At 38.0% G+C, this 13,475-nt stretch overlaps 1 protein-coding gene across 1 annotated transcript; it reads right to left on the reverse strand.

The window, feature by feature from the left end:
• Positions 1-3,288: 3,288 nt before the first annotated feature.
• On the reverse strand, positions 3,289-9,472 carry LOC144630710 (uncharacterized). Its single transcript, XM_078489087.1, has 2 exons — positions 9,251-9,472; positions 3,289-4,430 (listed from the first exon to the last, which is right to left on the reverse strand). The coding sequence occupies exons 1-2, from the start codon at positions 9,360-9,362 to the stop codon at positions 3,706-3,708; spliced, it is 837 nt and encodes a 278-aa protein (XP_078345213.1). The 5' UTR covers positions 9,363-9,472; the 3' UTR covers positions 3,289-3,705.
• Between the last annotated feature and the right edge of the window lie 4,003 nt (positions 9,473-13,475).

The raw sequence follows: 13,475 nt of genomic DNA on the forward strand, positions 1-13,475 counted from the left end.
GTAAGTCAAACAAATCAACAGTATGCCGTATTCAGTTTTCATAAGCCAGACTTGGAGTTGCCATGCAGCTACAAGATGTTATGCTCGGCCATCGACACAGCTTATCTCTCAACAATTTGTCGGGTTTTCCTAACAATTCGCCAGTACCCTCTTTCTTTCTACATTTAATACAACCAATGTACAATGTCAATTGAACTACCATTAAGACAAAAAGACAGTCAAATGTAGGTTTATTACCGAAGAGGGGAGGTCCCACTTATTGATTCTAAATTTTTCCAACTTCAAAATGCCATATCCCATCCAGTATTTGTCGTATGTACATACTGTTTTCGGTTTTCAACTTCTCTTGACGCGCTCTATCTCAAACAGTAGAAAATTGAAACAATTCCAAACTTTAATTATCAGAAAAAATGACGTCATCGATTATGACGTCATATAGCGACAAGTTCTACATTCAAGTCTTTCAAAGTGATTGGCATGTTGTCTTATGTTAACCTACCAAGTTTCGCAAGCAGACGATCACCATCAACAAAGTTATTAAAAATCTCACCAAAAACCCAATTTTAGATGAAACATTTGGGGGGCTGGTTTGGCCCCTACTTGTTCAAGTTTCATGTTAAATAATTCAATGCAACATTTCATTAATATGTTGTGTTTCTAAGGAGCGGCGGTAAACTAAATTTAAGGGTCTAGTTTTTGTCATTGTTTACTTTGCTATCCTTAGTTTTTGTTAAGAGCCACCCGCATATAGTTCTTTCATGGCAGAAAAGCAAAACATTCTTTCAGTTTGTGTTATACACCCTTTTAATAAGTCGAGGGGCCATTTTGAATTTTTATTTTCCCGCGAATGACGTCATTAATAAGACATTCAAAATGACACCTCGGCTTATTACAATGGTAGATACTTAATTTTAATACGTCGAGGCGCGGATGAATATTTCATTAACAACGTCATTCGCGGAAAGTTAAATATTCAAAATGGTGTCTCGACTTATTAAAATGGTGTATTAATCCTGTTTTTTGGGCGGAGTTTAGTACAGTTGGTGTTGGCAATAAAGCAGTTCTAAGCAGAGTCACGTTCCTTCGCAAACTGACTTACTACAACAAGTTTGTGAGAACCGATTTGGATAAGACTCGAGAATTTGCGAGTGGAACAGTGTTTTGTTGAGAAAATTGACGTTCTTGTACCCCCAGCAAACTCTGCTAGTTCTCTACTAGCAAGAATAAAAATCTCTCAGTGTTGCACAAATTGTATCTTGAGAACTGGATACCATGCTCTTGGCAAACTAAGATGGCACAAGTGTAATTTGAAGTACGTTTGGTATGATGTCGGAGTTTAAAGAGGAACTCTCACGATCACGACTTTAATAACACAACAGTCAATAGTCACGTTCACATCTTCACATCATGGGAAACTACAAGTAATGGTCAAATTTTTTTCAAAAAAAAAATTACTAAACTAGTACAATGAGGTTTAATATTAAGGTTGGAAACATGAGTTAACCGTACACGAGCTCAAGGGGTTGATAACAAATTGACAAGATCTGGCAGCCCTTTTTAAATTCTGTCCTTGTGCCCTATAACATTTCTAAACACTTATCAAAATATTGCTCTATAGGCTTCAAAAAGTCACCTAATATCTTCATCTTGGTATTCTTAAGACGCATTGCGTGTACACTGAAGCGAAGGTTCTTAGCCATATTTTTAGCGCCGGCCATTTTGGCCAAAAATGTAGCAAAATCGGCGTGGCATTGCTCCGTTAAGATTCGGCTGACGTAATGAAGTCTTTAAATCGTTAAACCACAACACAAGAAGCACGTTTCCTCGCTTGAAGTCCGTTCTAAGTCAAATAGTTGATATTTGCAAAGGAAAACAGTTCGCTATTTCCTACAAAAGGAGTGGGTCTTTAACTTTTAAAGAAAAAGTAACAATATATTTTCATGATTTAATTTTGAGCCAGCTCTCACACGTATATTTTATCTATTTATATACCACTAACACCTTATATGACCCTATTTTATAACTCCCAGTTACCTTTCAAGTATTGTAAAGCCAATTGGTATAAATGATTACTTCGGTACTTAACGGATTTCCTGTTTAAATACTTGTCACTTGTCATTGGGTTTTGGAACTTTTGAACTTCCCCGTTAAACTTTTTTTTAAAAGAAAGCTATAAATCAAGATGCAACGTTCATGTGTTTAAATTCAAATCAAGTGCCTCCTCTTCATCTTTGTAGCACGTTTTGTAATAACTTTCTTTGGTGTTGATTGCGTATTTGCATTTGTTGTTGTTTCTTGGCAAGTTGTTACTTCTTTTTAACCTTTGCACCACCTTTTATTGTATTTTGATCACTGGAAACTCAATCCCACTTTCCTGGCTTAGAAGTACCCCATGCCGAAAGCTTTCTAAGGACAAAAATATCAATCACCAGAAGTGTGAAGACACTACCACCTCATATTTTCACATCGCTTAAAGCTTGTCGTCGCTTAATTAAAGAGCTGTTAAACCCTTTCAAGTGTTATGTTTATCGAATGCTTTTAAATGTATGACGCAAAACCCCAGATATCGAAAGGATTTGCAATCAACCCGGAAACGGAAATTGCTTAATTAAGCCAAGCCGTGCATTTTATCACGCGCGAGGTAGCCGAAGTACTTTGCACTGAAAAAGGTTGGTTTAGTTTTGTGCTAGTTGGAGTACAACGTGTAAGAATGCCCTCAGACTGACTGAATAAACCAGTAAACCAAGTTAACTTTCTATCGGGACTTCTATTAATAAACCAAGCGCCACCCTCTCAAATTGTTTTTGCTTAATCCTTCCGACAGCCACGCGCACAGAGCGACCTAAGTAAATTGGCCTCTTTAGAGTTCAGTGTTTTCTTTTTGGTGTTTTATTTGTACTCTATTTTTGTATCTTCTGATGCTCTTTTAACTTTACCATAATTGCGCGTCGAAGTCAATAGCGAACAACCTGAAGGGACCACCCAGGTCAGAGAAAATACTTGCTTCTAGGAACAGATCACTGCGGACAAATGTCCCGTAATTTCGTTTCGCACAAGAATGGAGGTTATTGTTTATTGAACTCTTGTATTTTTAAAAAAAGGAAAAAAAAAAAATTATTGCCCGGTTTTTTAGACAGTATTTTGGCGTTTTATTAAATTCTTCACTTGCAAGAGAAAGAGAAATGATTTGGACTTGACAAACATTTCCTTGAATAACTTCGAAAGGGGAGCTGTGCATAAATGATTCTCAATTTTCTTAAAGAAGTAAATTGAGCCTTTTACTTTAGTTCAGTTTATTTCCTTAAGTAAAAATCATCACGCCGGCTAAAACTACAATTGATTTAATTCGCGGCCTAAATCACGAAGCTAAACCCCGACTAAAATTGTATAAAGAACTCTTGAATGTTTCAAGCTCTTCACACAAAACAGAGATTACAAAAACAAATAATATATCTTATGTGATAATTTTAATTTCAACATACTGATATAAACAGTCAACAACAATCGATCCTTTAAATTTATAGTCAATAGACTTAGAATGATTTTAATAAAGAAATAAAATTTACCAATTATTACTACTACAATAACAATAAATGATCTACAACAACTATAATTTTATCTTCGGAAAGCATCTACCAAACGTGCCGTTTTAAACGAGTTCATTGAGCAAGTTTATTATGAGCGGCTTTCTCGTTTGATGGATTGTCATGCTTTAAAAATAACTGCTGGAGACCGCTGACTTTTGTTACTCGCAGGAGCAATCGTCAGCTTTCCACGTTTCTTCTGTAGTACCCAGTGCACCGTTAGACAGATTAACGCGGACAGTAACAAGCTGGCTACGACAGAGATCCAAATGCTGTGTTTTGCGATGACCAAGGAAATACCCCGTCTGTTGTCGTTGCGAGATTCTTTCTGGGCTCCTTCTGGATGTGGGACCTTGCTGATAAGGTCTATGGAATTAGTTGATGTGGTGTTCGTGTTTGGACGCAAAGTTGAAGCTTGAGTTCCATTTTCTCTTTTGCGAAGCTCGTCTATAATTTCGTGAGAAGAGTTCCCGTTACGGTCTTTTCCGGAATTCTGAGTGGGGTGGCTTGCGTTACGTTCAGTCCGCGGTGGAGGTCGACGCGTGCCGCGATGACTGTTGGGTATTATTGGAAATCCCAGATGATCGAGAGGAACTTCGCTTTTGTTTCCTTTTAATAGTTTATGTATTTGGACTTCTGTTAGTCCTGTTAAATTCAGGGCAGATCTAGTTGGCCTTGGTGTGTTTCTTCGTCTTGTTGGCCAGCCAAACAAAGGGCGTCTATCGGTTGTGGCTACTGTGGGGACCCCCGTGGTGGTTACGTTTTGCACTTGGGTCGTGTTGGCGGAACCGGAAGTGTGATTACTGGACACATCGCGATTGATTCGGCGCCCGTGATTCCAAGAAGCTAAAGAGATTAGAACAAAAAATGTGTATAGTTAAATGACTGAAGAAAGTTTCAAGAGGTGATTAATCAAGATTGCCTTTTGGGAGGTTGCTTTTCGATGACAAAAGCTTCGGCTGTATGGTTTCAAGATATAGTGGCGACAAACCTTAAGAAACTCGCAAAGGTTTAAGTGTTAAAAGGCCACTAGGGATACTTTTTACAGATGAAAAGGCTGCGACCTAAGGCAGGGAAAACACAAAGTAAAACTTCTGAACACAAATTCAAAAGTTACTTTAATTTTGCAGCTAGAATTTATTTACAGTTAAACCAAGTCGCTCAAGCATTGTCTTCAGTTAAAATGCTCTTAGAAGCTATATATACTTTCTTTTTTAATAGTAAACAAAATCCAACCCGGTTGCACAACAAATCTCCCTTTGAACTGATCAGACCACCTGCTAAAAGATTGTTTCCTAGATTCCATGCACGGAAACCAGTCCTTTAAACAATAAAGAAAAAAATAAACAAAAACAAACAAAACCATTTGAGGGTTGGTCACGGCCTTCTTACAGCTCAAAAGCCAGGCCAAAAGCACGAAAATATATAGGCTTGCAGTGATCTGTTCAGTGGGTTTGCGTGCACCTGTACATAATATTAATCTGGGCGCACCTTTGTCTGTAACTAGTTTAGTGTTTATACAACAAAGATAACAAAAAAGGGTTTCCTTTAGCAAAGTCTGCTTGATATCAAGTTCTGTATTTTTAATCTCTGAATTTGTTGATCTATAGTTTTAATGTTTTAATCGGCATTTATTTCCACATCCGTCTAAGCTCGCAAAAACTTCGTCTTGCATCACCCAATAAAGGTTTCTGATTTGAATGGTGCTTTACTGTAAATTTGACCTTAAATACAGTTTATGATGACTAAGCTTTTTCTCATTTACACTTATAAATCAAGAATTTTGCTGTCAAAATTATGCGATTTAACATCATGCAATTCTAGTTGAAGTCAAAAGTCTAAAAGTGTTATAGGTGATAACTGCTTGCTTTTGGGAGTTTGGTAATACTTTATGTTTATGTGCGTAGTTGAAACAAGCTACCATATGTTTTCCTAAAAATGGTCAAACGCTAGATAAAACTCTGCTGTGAGGCCATCATTACCTGGGTGTTTTATTCTTTTGAAATGATTTTAGTGAATTGTCTAACATTCACTGATTGCCAATGTTACATAGAAAGATATTTTACCTAATGAATCCAATAGAGTTTCATCACATGAGTCTTTTTTGGTAAAACTTTGAATCAAAACTACTGAGTTCCTCCATGATCACCTTGGTATTTGTAGTTAAAGTTTCATTTTGTGTAAAAATCTTTCGAATTGACCTCTTACCATCTGGCCCTTGAACAGACTATGGCCCCTTTTGCAATATACCGTAGAATTCCGGTTATAAGCCCTGGGCTTATACAACTTTGTAAGGGGTTTTGTGTGGGCTTATAAGCGGAAGGGCTTATATCCGGGGGGGCTTAGGCTTATAAGCGGAATAAAAAAAACGTGTCGAAACGACCCACGGGAGTGTTGATCGAAATACGTTTTTTAACTTAAAAACGCATAATAACGCAACATTTAGCCCTGTTCAGTACTGTCATCCGGCAGAGGGGGGCTTATATCCGGGGGGGCTTATAACCGGATGTATCTTTTTGTTTCCAGGTAGATGGGCCTATAACCGAAGGGGCTTATAAGCGGGGGGGGGGGGGGCTTATAACCGGAATTTTACGGTATTCGTAAAGAATGTCATATTCCGTGCTTAGCATCTCCAATCTATTTAAATTTTGAACTGATGGATTTTGATCCCACAATGACAGACAATTATGTGAACTATCTTCAACTTCCAAAAGTTTTGACTTTCTTTCTCTTGCTTCTTTTTATTGCTGTAGGATAATGGTGTTCTGTCTTAATTTTTATAAGATCCCAGAACAATCTCGGGGCTTCAACATCCTCAAATTCTTTAAACCATAATTGATAATTTTCACTTATCAAATATACATAGGCACTGTCGTTTAGGAGGCTTTCATCAAATTTCCGCAAAGATTGGCCACGTGTTTGGTTCTCTACACTTAATGTAATTCTCAAGTGATCAGATTTAATAGAGGGTATAGTTTTGACTTGGTCAATGTCTTCATGGAAGGCATTGTCAATTAACCAGAAATCCAACCTCCTTTGCACAACTGTTGTCTTCTGTCACCATGTGAAAGACTTAGTGTCCGGATTCCTAACTCTTCAAATATCTACAAGGTCATATGATGAACAAATGTTTTTAATTTTTTTGACTGATTTTTTTAATCTTGGATTGCCACCATAGCCATCGAGTTTTGGATCCGTAATAACGTTGAAATCGCCACCGACAATCATACTACAATTTTCGTCCATGCACATGGTTATCTAACTCATCTTTATGTTGTGAAGAAAGGTTATGTTCACTTGTTTTGTTTGGAGCGTAAACATTCACAAAAAAGAATTTCTCTGATCTTGCACTATAAAGCATCCAAAATGATGTAACGACCTTGACTGTCTTGATGCACAAACTTAAGCTCAAATTATAAGGATTTTTTTTATCAAGATTAAGACGTCCCTGCAGTGCTGATAGCCATGAGAGAAAAACATGTCACCTTTCCATTGCATTTTCCTACTATTTTCGATTTCTATTGTGCTGTACGCTTCCTGAAAGAAACAAATATCCGCTTGTTGTTTTATTAGCCATGGAGAAATTGCTTTGCGTTTTTCAAATGTGCCTATCCCTTGAGCACTTAAATGCAATGTACTCGTGAGAGAAAACTTCACTATTCGCCACCTAACTTGATAACAAATCTGATTGTTAAGAATCATTTCTAAGCTAAAGAAAGGTAAACTACAAACATTAATTAACCTTTTAGCAAATACAGCAACACTAAACCTAAAGCTTTACTATAAAAGCGACAAACAAGAAAATTTACAGGCAGCTAGATAAAACTGTAATGGGGGATGCCGTTGAACGAATCGGGGCATAGAAATTAGAAGAAATGAAAACAAAATGTATAAAGAAACAGATAAACACAGATACATAATACACGGAAAATAGAATATACTCTTATAATTTTCCTCTTGCTCTCCGAAGTCTTTGGCTTCTCGCAGTAAGTAACTATTGGTCTTTTACTCAGGACGCGTATAAATTTAGACTAAGAAGAAGACAAGATACCTTAATGAGCCAACACCACAATTACAAAGAGTCGAGAACACCGTCAAAAATTGTCCGGTTCTGCACGACTTTAGAGTGCGCGCCTACCAGCTTTTCTCTTATCATTTATGTTCTTCTCTTGTCATGAATATCGTCCGTCGGACGATTTCCTTTGGAAGATCTGCTGACACTCCGAAGCCAGTCCCTTTTAGATCAAGGCTAAAGTTTAGCCTTCGAGAAAATAAATTCTCTATCCCCATAGCGAAGAAATCGAGCAATTATCGATCTTGGACGCCCATATTCATTTATTTTTCCGATTCTGTGCACTCGCTGGAATTCCAAAACGCTTGCGTCGACCATCAATTGATTCTTCAATAAATCTTTGAGCACTACACGTGTGTTTTCTTCTTCTTCTTCCTCGCTGATTCCGTAAAACCGAAGGATTTCTCGTCGTGAATCATGACCTCAGCGTACAGTAATTTATCCTCCAGGACTTTACATCTAGCTTTGTAATTTTCATCACAATCCTTTTCAGCCTGCTTATTAGCTGTTTTGACTTCCAAATCGGTCCAAAACCTGTTCTGTTAAGTTTGGGCAAGCCATCATCCAAAGTTGTACCTTGAACCTTGCCTCTTCAGCAATTTCTTCAAGATGGCGGACTTGATCATCTAATTTTTTTGTCGAACTTCTTCTTTAAACTCGAGACAGTTGAATTGATCTTAAAATTGTTTAAGTTTCGTGCCAATGTCAACTATCTTTAAGAATTGTATCGACTTTCAACTCCAAATTTTGTGTCATTACATCAGCGTCTTCTCTCTCGTCTGTTGACGAATTCAGAAAGGAGCTCGAAGAGGTTTCTTTGCTTGTTTTCTCTTCTGGTGACTTCGGCGTCGTTATCTGAAACACTCGACGAGCTTTTTGTACTCTTTCGCGTTTTACTTTTACTACACATATGAACTTCAGCCAATATATTACATTTAAATGGGGAAAACTATCGGAGATCTATTCGAACGTGTCTTTATCTTTTCACCCATACATCGTCCCAGTCCTGTTGTGTGCTTCATGAATGAAAACATAGATATATCAAAAAGTCAAGGTGTCAGCTGCCGTAGACTCGCTCAGTGCCGCCGTCCTTTTTTTTCATCGTGAGTATAACGAGCATTTTTTCTGCTCTGTGAGAGGTCGCTATTCGCCTAAGAGGTCGACAGCCTCTAAAGGTTTGAGTACCACTTTGGTAACAAAACTGTAACAACACGCGAGACACTCGTCCGGTATAGCCGAAAATTGATACAATAACTGAATTGAAACATTTTCTTCCTTTACTGCGCAACGTGAACCTGATTCATAAGGAAGAATCATGCAGAAAATTAAGATTAAAAGAGGGAAAGGAAAAAACTACCTGTTCTTTGTGAAAAAGTGCGTGGAAAAGATTTACGAATGCATTGCGTTAAGGGCCCTCCTCCATTGAAGAAGACAAAAGTTGGATCCATGACAATTTCAGTTCCTTGAACCCCTTTTCTGGACGCAATAAACAATCTCTCACAGAATCCTAGAAATTTGCGGAAAAAGGTTTTGAATTTATTAACCCCCCGACAAATGCGGGTTTTCTACTAAAAACCTCGGAAATCGCACTTACCTCTTTCTTGCTGCCTTAAATTGCTGGTTGTAGCGGATGCTGTGATCAGCAGGAAATAAGAGGAAACAACAAAAACCGCAAGAATTAGGACCACAGGACAAAACGGTTTCATTTTCAAACTGCAGCGTTGTTCGGCCACAAGGTGATTTACGAAAGCTTTGAGTCGGATGCACGCCTGTTAGCGATTGTATGGAAATTGGTGCAGTTCTATCTTGCGAGAACTTTCACAGTAATAATTCATTGACTGTGTTCTATGTCTTAAGTACCTCGCTATAGCGAGGATAGGGGGCCCCCCCCCCCCCCCCCTGAGCCTTCAAGGCGAATAGTTTTGTGATTGACAGCACACTTAGTGGCTGTCATACATGACATTCATATTTGAGGTCAGAATTAATTTTCATTACAAAGGCGACAATTGTCTCATTGCTACAAGGATAGGAAGTGTATAACGACTCAAACATTCTACCATAAATGATATTTCCTGTGCTGATACGGACACTGTTTCAGTTAACTGATAAGTGTATTTGGATATCTCAGTCTTAGCCGGCCACTAAAGAGAATGACCAGAGCAAGAATATCGATCCATAAATTATTCTTCGACTCTGTGGAGGGGGGGGGGGGGGACAGGAGAGTAAATCTCCCTCCTCCCTACTTTTTGCGCCAATTTCTCCCTCCTCCCTATTTTTTTTAGCCAAAATTTCTCCCTCCTCCCTATTTTTTGCCAAAATTTCTCCCTCCTCCCAAGTTTTTTTGGGCCATTTCTCCCTCCTCCCTATTCTGTACCTCCCCCCTCTCTGTGTGCCTTTCGTTAGAGAACTTTGTACTTTAGAACTGGAATCTGACATCTAATCATATTAAACTTTAAAACACCATCGAAGGCAAGTTGAAATACCGAGCCGCTTGTTAAATGGTCTGTTCTTATGGAGGAGATATCGTAAGCTCAAAAAAAGTAAGCTACGCTTATTTGGGAGGGTCACGTGGTTTCCTTGAAGTCAGAAGAGTAATATGCTACAACTGCCAGGACAAAATTCAACTTTGAATGAGATATATTGCATAAAAAGGCCACTGCCTTACTACACACGCCTGAAATTGTGGCCGTACAGGGTAACTTTGGAGTGAAAAATAAAATGGTTCAGCTAAAGCACTGTCCTTATCAAAACGAAAATCCGATTTTTAATTGCTCTGGTTAACGTTATGTGCCGTGCAACACAAGGGCACTTTGTATGGTTTAGCAGCTCATATGTCAAAAGACAAGGAAGGCTTTTAGTGGCTCGAAGATTTGCGAATTAGATTTGAAGTAAGTCAGGAATGTGGAATCGAGTTTCCCTGAGGAGAGACGACTGCACAAAGGTTAAAAATTAGAGTTTTACAAACATAAAATAACACGCAAAGTCAAAGAGAGGAAGTTTATTTCAACACGAACTAGAATGACAAAAACTAGACCCTTAATTTAAGTTTTACACAGCTTCTTAGAAACATAACATGCATGTTTGAAAAATGCAAAATTGAGACGTTTGATAAGAAGGTTCGAATTCTCGATGACAGTCCACTTCAAGGCTCTTTGATATTAAACGGAAAGCCCTTAAGTCCTGAAGTATTCATTTATACCAATTTACTCAAAACAATTGATTGACTTTGCATTACTCGAAAAGTTGCTACGATTTTAAAATGGTGTCAGAGTTTTTTGTACAAAGGTTAAGGCATAACAGTTTTACAAACATAAAAAACTACGCAATCAACGTCAAAGAAAGGAAAGTTTTTCTTAGATGAGCTAGAAAGACAAATACTATATATATATGATTTAAAATCAGTTGACACTCTTTCATAGAATCATTACTCCTTTATGAAATGTTTCGTTTGGATGCTTGACGAAAAAAATGAATTGTTTAATATCCGATGACACGCGTCCACTATTTCTAGCCGGCTTCTGGATTTACGGTAAGCTGAAAATTAGTCAAGTACCTGTGTATTTTATGCCAGTTTAATCAAACGAACTGTAAATTACTTGAAAAACTGATGAGAATTTTTAAGCGAATTCAAAGCGATAAAAGTGGTGTTGGATAAGGTGTTAATCGAGAACAAATTTCATATAACGAGACAATCTTATTATTTTATTTTGAAAAGTGGAAACCAGTTTTCCATTATTAGATTCATTATTCAGAAACCAATGGCGATAGATACCGTTATTATGAGATGTAGTGTCTTCCACTGTCGCCGTCAAGAACGTTTTTAATTTGATTTAATTTTTCCAAGCTTTTGGCAAAAAGATTTATTCCTGGGATCAGAACCAGCAGAAGCTTCGTTAAAATATATTTTCCTGGGAAGTTCAGCTTCAAAGCATAAAAAGTCTGCATACCATTTAATTAGCTTATAATTGCTTTCTATAGTTGAGTAATATCGGCGCCTAAATTATAAGGTTAAAAAGCGGGATTTTCCTGATCTTGACTGAATTATTTTAAATTAAATTAGTCTTAAGGGGTTAACGAATATATTCATTCCACGAGCCGAGCCTAATTCCTCTAAAGTAGGTACTCGGAAATGAGCTGTCTGAAACAGTTAATTAAGTACTTGATTGATTTCCTTTTAATTTGAAAACGGCTAAGTCGATACGCCACGCTGTTCAGCAGGAATTACAGCTTTCAGCAACTCTGACTCAGACGCTGATGTTGTGCATGTATCTCGCTCCATCCAGGATTATAAATAGCTACCGGCGAACAGTTAACAAATGAAATTATTATACGTTAGAATTACTTTGAAACATGTGATTAGTCGAAAGCATTCAGTCAATATACAGTAGCGTGTGAAGGGTCTGTGAACTTGACATGATAACCCAATATCTGCAGCAGATATTGGGTTATCATGTCGAGTTCAAAGTCCGCCTAGTTTCCAAGCACCTCGTCCGTGTAGTGCTGTCAAACTTTTCAAAATGTGGCTGAGCGATTCGCCTCCGTTTCCGAAGAGGAATTGAAAGTTTTGATCGAGAACAAAGATTCTAAAACACCAAGAGAACAACAAAAACAAGTGTAAAAATTCTGAATGAATATTCGAGGGAGAAGAACCTGGAGGAACCACAAGATAAAACCGCTTTGGCCAATGTACTGACGAAGTTTTACGCCGGCGCTGGAAAAAGTGATGGCAGTCTTCGTTTACAAATTTTATGGAAACGTATAATAAAACAATTATTGACTTCGGTTTTCGCATGATATCGTGAATTATCAAAACCTCGTGTCTGTGTTATCTGCCTCAGCCTTCGGTTTTGGCAGATAACACAGACCTCGGTTTTGATAATTCACGATATCATGCTCAACCTCATCCAATAATTGCTTCATGTCAGGAGGTAACCTTGAACAGATTAGCATCCCATTCAGGTAGGGAGAGGGGGGGGGGGAGAAAGTCGGCACTTTTCTTTGAAGACATAGCAGTGCCGGGCAACGGTGCGAGTCTGTGTCAATTAAGCCGTTGCTAAGAAAGATGTCACCCAAAGTTTTGTTTTTGTCAGAAAGATTTAAATATCAATGACTGCATGCGTGTGAAATGCAAATAGTGGCTGTTTTTGTGTTGGATGTTTCACGCCGCCGAGATGATTTTTGTATTTTCGGCCAGATTTCTCACCTGATGTTTCACGTCACTGAGAATGTTTTGGCGGCGTGGAATAACAAGCAAAAAATTTGTCACGGTTGGCATTTAACAACCTAAAAGTTGGTAAACCATTTCAGAATCATTGGAGTTATTTTATTTATTATAATTCGCAAGCTTTACTTTTGCGAGACTGGACACCGTTATATATCACTGTTTGTTGTTGTTTTTAGGTCGTTCTGCGCGCGTGGATGTTAGAGGGATTAAGCAAAATCAATTCGAAAGGTTGGCCCTTGGTTTATTAATAGAATTCGATGTCCCGTTAGAAAGCTAACTTGGTTTATTCAGTCAGTCAGTAGATGACTGAAGGCATTCTTGCAAGCTGTATTCCAACTATCACAAACTAAACCAATCTTGCCCAGTGCAAATTACTTCGGTTACCTTGCGCGTGATAAAATTCGCGGTTAGGCTTAAGCAATTTCCGGGTTGATTCCAAATCCTTTCGATATCTCTGCCTTTGTGACATACATTTAAAAGCATTCGATAAACAAAACACTTGAAAGGGATTAGCAGCTCTTTATTAAACCACAATACGACTTTCAGTGGTTCAATAGTCTATAAACTTCTCGTGATTGATATTTTTGTCTTGGGA

Source organism: Oculina patagonica, chromosome 11 (genome assembly GCF_052425735.1).
Source record: "Oculina patagonica isolate OP01 chromosome 11, crgOcupat, whole genome shotgun sequence".
NCBI classification, from domain to species: domain Eukaryota; kingdom Metazoa; phylum Cnidaria; class Anthozoa; order Scleractinia; family Oculinidae; genus Oculina; species Oculina patagonica.

Coding starts and splice junctions, on each gene's coding strand:
- LOC144630710 (XM_078489087.1), bottom strand. CDS start 9,362: ATGAAACCGTTTTGTCCTGTGGTCCTAATTCTTGCGGTTTTTGTTGTT. Junction 4,431..9,250: donor TTTAAGGCAGCAAGAAAGAG/GTAAGTGCGATT, acceptor TAATCTCTTTAG/CTTCTTGGAATCACGGGCGC.